Raw genomic sequence first — 7,470 nt, 5'->3', positions numbered from 1 at the left:
GATAGATAGATAGATAGATAGATAGATAGATAGATAGATAGATAGATGATAGATAGATAGATAGATAGATAGATAGATAGATAGATAGATAGATAGATAGATAGATGTGAGAATATTATTGTGATCTCAATTTGCAGATGAGAAAAACTGAGCCTATATAAAATGATCAAAAGTGACCGTCTGACTCCATCCATCCTGCGAGAGTTGGTATCTGTCAGAGTGACAGTTGGGGTCCTATAGTTGGGAGAGTGGGAGGAAACACAAGACTAAGAGGACAGGCCAGGGAGCAGGTTGTACCTGTCAGTGTCAGGGATGTCGGTAGAAGCCAGGGCGGTTGTCATCTGGGAGGTTGTCATCCGGGAGGTTGTGGGTGCGACTGTAGCTGTAAGAGACTACAGTGAGCAATGTATCTATCTTTTTACCCCCTCAACCCCCGACTCTCCAGCCCTGGAAGAGGAGGAGCCCACACAGGGCCCTGGAGGCAGCAGGAGAGGACTCAGCAGCACCTTCCACCCGGCACAGAAGGGCGGTGTTCGGCTGGGAATGGGGCTGGAGGCCCTTCCTGAGAAAAGCTTCAGTGCACACAGCTGCAAGTGAGGTCTCATGTGTTCCAGGACCACTCCTGTCTCCTGCGTTATTTCATTTTCTGGTTCTTATTATTTTTAACTATATATATGTGGTGATGGTCCGGGTGAAATGTTCATGTGAGTTCAGAGCCCATGGAGACCAGAGGTGTCAGAGCCTCGGGACCTGGAGTTAAAAGCTGCTGTGAGCCACCTGATGAGGGTCCTGGGAAACTCATTCCTCTGTAACAACAGCAAGCACCCCTAACCACTTAGTCATCTGACTAGCCCCTGATGTTCTTTTGAAAATGTGTGTCTTTACATGCATGTATTTGCATGTGTGTGTGTGCAGGGACGTATGTATGAATGTGCATGCATGCTAAAAGATAATTTTAGCTGTCTTTACTCAGGTGGAATCCATCTCATTTTTATTTTATTTAACTTTTGAGACTTGGTTTCTCAGTGGCCTGAACCTTGCTAGGAAACCTCAAGGATCCTCCTGTCTTCATCTCCCTGGTGCAGGCATTACAAGCCAAGTGCCTCCGTGCCCAGCCTTTTCTTTAATGTGCCTCTGGGGACTAGAGCTGGGGTCCTCATATTTGCACAGCGTCTCAGATACCTTTCTCATTACTGTGATAAAACACTCTGTCCAAAGCAACTTGTGAGAGAAAGAACATACAGTTCAGGATACCGTCCGTAGTGAGGAAGTCAAGGCTACGGGAGCCTGAAGGGCTGGTTACAGCGCATCCACTGTCAAGGAGCAGTGAGCACACTCAGCTCACACTCCCCATTTATTGAGTCCAGCTTAGGGAATGGTGCCACCGACTTGTAGAGTGGGACTTTCCAGCTCAAGCCAAGATGAGCTCTCACAGATGTGGCCAGAGCCTTGTCTCCCTCCTGAGTCTAGGGCCTGCCACACTGGCAGCTAAGATTAATCATCACACATGGCAACCATTTTACTCTTTGAGTCACCCCCAGTCCTGTATCCACCATGTTTGAACATGAAGGAAAGTCAACACCTGTTGCATCTCCTACATGGAATGTGCCTGGGCCAAAGCTTTCATAAAAATAACCTCCAGGAACCCACTGAAACAGAGGGCTGGGCATGCTCCGCAGCGGGGAAGTGCAGGGACAGGCCTTTCAGATTATGAGGATATTAACATCAAGTTCAAATTCAGAAAGTTTTAGGTCACCACAGTCTTCAGCATGAAATATACAGGAGACTCAAGATCATCACCAGAGGCCTCTGGACCACCATCCCAGAGCTCAGAGGCTTGTCAAGGGCAGATCTGTGAAGAGGACCCACATCTCCTAGCCTTCTCCACTAAGCATCAAGTCCGCCTTTCTGTCTAGCTCTCCCCTCTCACTCCACACCTCTCAGTGCCCCCTCCATTTGCTGTGAGCTCTCTGTGTGCCAGAGCCCACTTCCCTGGAGAGAAGGTTTCTGGTGGGATTACAGGCAAGGGATGTTCAGAAATGGAAGGCTGTGACAGCTTGGGGGAACTTTTAAGATTCTTCCAAATGAATGGAACTGGGGGATAGCTCAGCTGATAAAGTTTCTTGCTGCCAAGACTGATGACCTAATGGTCATCAGCCCACATGGTGGAGAGACAGAAAATCAAGTCCAAAAAGCTGCCCTCTGACCTCTGCTGTGCTCTACAGCATTGGCATTATAGCATGCAATTATAGTTAAATACATATTTAGAGAAATAAGTGGAAGATTTCTGTTAGCAACACCAGCAAAAGTGTTCAGAGAACCCCGTAAGAACCTCCCAGAGGCCAGCAAGTCTGGGTGCTAGGGTGGGCTGAGCTTTTAACCAGCCTGTGGTCTCAGGGGAGGGGCCTCTCTTCTCTGCCCCAGTTTTCAGCTGCTAGAGCACTGGTTCTCAACCTTTCCCGGTGCTGTGACCCTTTATACAGTTCCCCGGGTTGTGGTGAGCCCAACCATAAAATTACTTTGTTAATACTCCATAACTGCAATTTTGCTACTGTTCTGAATCGTAATGTAAATATCTGATACGCAGGGTTCTGTGACCCACAGGCTGAGGACCTCTGCTGGAGGAAGCAGTTTCAAATAGAGTCCTCTCCAGCTCTGCAGCCAGATGACTGAGGAAGGCTGAGAGGCACATGGAGGGGGAAGCTCACCTTTTGCCACCGACAGGCTGATGGCTCTGAGAATAGTGATCTGCACGAAAGTAGAGTCGGTTCTGCGATTTTCAGCGATTGCACAGTAATAGGTGTTTGAGTCACTCCGTTTGAGCGCAGACATTTTGACAGTGAAGAAGTGAGACTTGGAATGGTCCTGGATGGTGTATCGTAGTCCTGCAGCCCCTGTGTTCACACTCGACACTAGGATTTGACAAGTTTCTGCTGATCTTTTCTGACACCAGACTTTCTCCTTCCAGCGTTGGTTGGAACCATACCGGCATGTCACAGAAACAGTCTGGCCCTCCATTCTTTGAAGGAACTCTGTGTCCTGTGCCCAGGAGCCTGGGAATACATTCTTCATGTCAGAGAGCCCCAGCCTCCACAGCAGGACCAGAAGATGGGTTCCCCTCTCAGAGAGTGACCCTCTTTGTCTCCAAGCTCAGGATTGGTCTAGAGCCAGCCACTGGCCACAACACCCCACGAATTCTGCCTTTCTAATCACAGAGCCCCACTCCTGCAGGCCCCCCACCCCCTTCCCTTTCCTCAACCTGCTTCCTTTCCGCCATCCTTGTCCCCTGTCCTCACCTGGGGCCAGAAGCACCAGCAGGAAGCAGAATAGCAGGGATGTGGCTTGCCAGGCCATGGGTCCTCTTCTTGAACCGAGATGGGGAGTAAGAAGGAAGAGGCTAGGGATGCTCTGAAGAGAGGAGGCAGCTCTGGGCAGGATTCAGGCAGCTGCTGCAGCCAATCCAGTACTGCATGGAGGAAGGCAGAGACCTCTGTGGACAAGAGGAAAGCTGGGCAAGGCCTATGTGGCTGTGAGGATCCTCCAGCTACAGGCTCTGAACTGAGACCCCTGAACTACACTAGAGGAAGGCTCTCAGATACTCTGCAGTCTCCTGTCTCATAAGGCCAGGAGTGAGGAGAGCTGAGAAAGCCCAAGAGGAAACCATGGTGAAGTAAGAGTATGCGCATTTCTCCTCACACCCATGCTCAATTTCCCACTTCCTCTTTAGCTTAAAGGTTTTGTTCTCCACCCAAGTATGGCACCCACTGAAGGGAGGTGACATGACAGACCAGAGGCTCTTTGGGGACCTGGCTAGAGCTCTAAGCCCACTTTGCCCTCAGAGACAGAGCCTTGCTGACTAGCCCACCTGGGAACTAGAAACTTCCATGTGGACTAGAGGGAAGGAGAAGAAAGGAGAGGGACATTTATTCTCAGAAATGAAAGAGCAATGGGGGAGGGGTTCTAGTTAGGGTGGGGAACAGCAAAATTTGGTTTGAAGGAAGGATTTAGAAGGAGAGAAAAGAAAGGGGCACCCCAGGCCCCATGTTACCACCCTGTACCCAAAGCCACACTCACTGCTAAGCATTTCATGAAAGACTGCACTCATCAAACCCATTTTGCAATAACTGTCACCACACAGCAAGATGACCCAGCAGGTAAGGACACTTGCTGCCAAGACTGAGAACCTGAGTTTGACCCCATGACCCACATGGTGGAAGGAGAGAAGCAACTCTCAAAAGTCCTCTGACTTCTCCCTGTGTGAAAAACTTAGTAAATAAATATAACTGCCATTCCGTGAGCTGTGAAAAATCAGCAGCTACAGGCTGCTCACAGTTAACAGGAGAAAACCAGGCATGCGGGTGCATGACTGTAATCCTAGAACTTGGGAAGTGGAGGCAGGAGCATGTGGAGATCAAGTTCATTCTTGGCTTGTTCACAGCAAGTTCAGCCAGGGCTACATAAGACCCTGTCCCCAAATCAGCAATAAAATTATCTACATGAGACCCTGTCCCCAAATCAATCACAAAATTAACTACATGAGACCCTGTCCCCAAATCAACAACAAAATTGAAATTTAAAAACCTGTAATAATGGGAATCTCTCTAAATGACAATGTGGTGTAGCAGGTAGGATGTCAGGGAACAAGGGCTGATCCAGCTTGGTCTGGGACTTGGGAAAGTCTCTGGGGAAGAAAGGGCCGGAGGAGTAGCAGTACTACAGTTACTGAGGAAGCACAGGAAGCTTGTGAGGAGGTGAGAGAGACAGGGTAAGCCTGGATCAAGTTGGCAAAGGGGTGCTAAGCCTTTGGATGTCTGTGGCAAGGCAGGGTGTCTGGCGGGAAGTGGGGACTTGGTCAAGTGATGCTCAGCAGATGACAGGCGAACTGAGGTGACTCCTCACCACTGCCACATGGAGCAGGAAGTCCAAGGATGCTCACGGCAGACCTGGCAGCACCCATCCCTGCAAGCAGAGCAAGGCATGCATTCTACAGCCACTTTGTAAACCTCTATGGGAGGGTGCACAGCTGTGGCCACAGGGTTAGTTCACCTGCCCCTTCTGGCCAATCAGCGAGCCTGTGCAGGGGTGTTCAGTCCCTACTGCCTATAGCTTAGGGAGCTGTTTCCTCTTCAAGGACTGGCTGGTTCTCCTGGTGGCTCTGCCCCTCCCAGCCCTTGCCCTACTTTGGTTCTGGGTCCTCTGGAGCTCAAGAAGGAAAGGCAAGATGAGGAAGGAGGAGGAGACTGGCCTGGGGTTTGAGAAGAGAAGCCATGCAGGCCACTGGCATTGAGGAAAGGAAATGGGTGTCTACAGCAACTCCTCAGTTCCCAGTGTCCCTGCCATGGAATTCTCACATGGGAGAGACTGAACAGCTCTCATGCATTGCTGACTTACAGAAACCCATCTGAACACGTAAGTGGGGAATCCCTCTCACGCTCTCCTATCTAACCTCTTTTTCACTGAAGACCTCTGAGCACCCACCAGTTGGGGGTGGTGTCTGGTCTCCTCTGTCCACACAGCTCCTTTTGGGGCAGCCTTCCCAAGGCCTAGCCTGTGCAGTCTCTGCACCCACATTGCTAGGACCTCCTGCAGACATCACCCCTGCTCTGGGCTACATAAAGCAAACACCTCCATGAAGCCTGAGCATCCTGAGCCTGCAGGGTCTCCAAGGCTCCCCTCCCTGAAGGGCTCAAGCTAGTCCTGCCCCATTAGTATCTGACCCTGTGTGAGGGTCTAATGGGAACACAATTGCACAATGCCTTCTGTTCCCTCGGTTGCTATCAGACTGAGGCCAGAGCTGGCTGACTTCCTTTTCCTGCCTGCCCTGCCCCTCTAGATACTGAGTTGTGCTCATGCAATTGACAGGCACATGTCCTTGCCTTGAAGATGGTATACAGGGACTTGAGCTTTCTCCATCTTCCTGTTCTTAAGAGGACACAGTATCAGAAAAGTACAGTGACTCATTGCAGTTACACTGACATAAAAGGCTGCCCTGAGGATTTGAACTTAGGCCCTGATTTCAGTACCATTGCCTTATGGTGTATCTTAACTGCTCACAAAAAAAGGTCTCACTAAAGAGGCCACTGCAATGGAGTGAATGAGATGTCCCCCATAGGCTCAGGCATTTGAGCATTTGGTACCCAGTTGTTATGGCTGTTTGGAACATTTTTGGATTTGTGGCTTTGCTGGAGGAACTATGTCACAGGGGGTGGGCTTTGAGAACCTAGGGCCTTCCCCTACCATGAGTTTCCTCTCTCTGCTTCCTGCTTGTCTACCAAAATGTAATCTTGGAGCATGCTCCTCCTGCCTGCTGCCTGCTGCCAGGCTGCTCTGTCACTGGAGTCTTACCCCTCTAAAATGGTAAGCCTAAATAAACTCTTTTCTTTTCACAAGTTGCTTTGGTCACACTGTGACCTGGACCAACAGACTTCAGTGCAGGTTCCTGAGACAGTGGGCCAGGAAAGAGGAAAATGAAAAAGACAGGAAAGCTGGGATCAGGAGGTCTCACATAAGCCAATGTCTTATGTCAAGCAAATTTATCGACAAGAAGAGCAGTTTTTATACGGTTTGCAGAGGGGAAATGAGGCAGAGTCGGGAGAAAGCTGTCATACAATGGGATGAAGCCAGCAGGAAGATAAGCAATGCTGCACAGCAGTCCCACAGGATCTCTCAAGCGTCACAGACTGAGCACATATTGGCCTTGGGATTGATAACCACAGCTCCCTATGTATGTTTGGGGGAGAGTTGGCTCTCAGGGTTGAAATCATAGCTTCCCCAAGGTCCTGTCCTGACTTTGTAAAGGGTATTCTTGGTGTCAGACAAGAAACGCATCCCTTCTCCATACTTCAGGGCCTCAGGGAAAGGCTTGGATTGGCCAGCTCCTAACCATAATGCTTTATCGTAGGAAGTGAAAAGTAAATCATCTAGCTGCCATCAGTGTAGCTGGACTTTGCTACCTCGTGGGTTCTCCTGTCTTTTTCTCTTTCACCTCATGTATCCTCCCTGTTCACCTCCTAACACTAGATGAAAGAGAAAGAAGGATAAAGGGAGGAGAGAGAGAGAGAGAGAGATTCCTGAATAAGGTACGGGGTCAAAAAGGGGGCAACCTTATTGTTAGACTATTTCCTGCTGATTACAGGTGCCAAGTCCCTTGGGGCAAGTTTGACCTTTGCCATTAGAGTATGTAATTTCTTCTTGTTGTTTCTTCTTTGCACACAGCTACTTAACAAACTGAGACCAACAACCACCACCAAGTGAAATGGTGCACGCCTGTGATCCCAGTACTCTGGGAAGCAGAGGCTGGTGGATGGCTCTGAGTTCAAGGACAGCCTGGTCTATAAAGCAAATCCAGGACAGCCAAGGCTACACAGAGAAACCATGTCTCAAAAAAGCCGAAAGAAAGAAAGAAAGAAAGAAAGAAAGAAAGAAAGAAAGAAAGAAAGAAAGAAAGAAAGAAAGAAAGAAAGAAAGAAA

The 7,470-nt window shown here is 49.3% G+C and overlaps 1 protein-coding gene across 1 annotated transcript in view; it reads right to left on the bottom strand.

The window, feature by feature from the left end:
* Nucleotides 1-3,436, bottom strand: part of LOC129682689 (CMRF35-like molecule 7) — a 9,855-nt gene extending 6,419 nt beyond the window's left edge. Inside the window, exons 1-3 of the mRNA XM_055615177.1 lie at nucleotides 3,297-3,436; nucleotides 2,709-3,053; nucleotides 298-382 (exon numbers count right to left, since the gene is read on the bottom strand). Coding sequence (XP_055471152.1) covers nucleotides 298-382; nucleotides 2,709-3,053; nucleotides 3,297-3,354 — 488 coding nt within the window. The 5' untranslated portion in view covers nucleotides 3,355-3,436. The remainder of the gene's footprint in view (nucleotides 1-297; nucleotides 383-2,708; nucleotides 3,054-3,296) is intronic.
* Nucleotides 3,437-7,470: the final 4,034 nt, after the last annotated feature.

This window comes from Psammomys obesus, unplaced genomic scaffold (genome assembly GCF_907164565.1).
Source record: "Psammomys obesus unplaced genomic scaffold, mPsaObe1.curated_primary_1811, whole genome shotgun sequence".
In the NCBI taxonomy this organism is placed as follows: Eukaryota; Metazoa; Chordata; class Mammalia; order Rodentia; family Muridae; genus Psammomys; species Psammomys obesus.
Note: the sequence above shows the minus strand (reverse complement) of the source record. Positions and strands in the feature narration are given on the sequence as shown.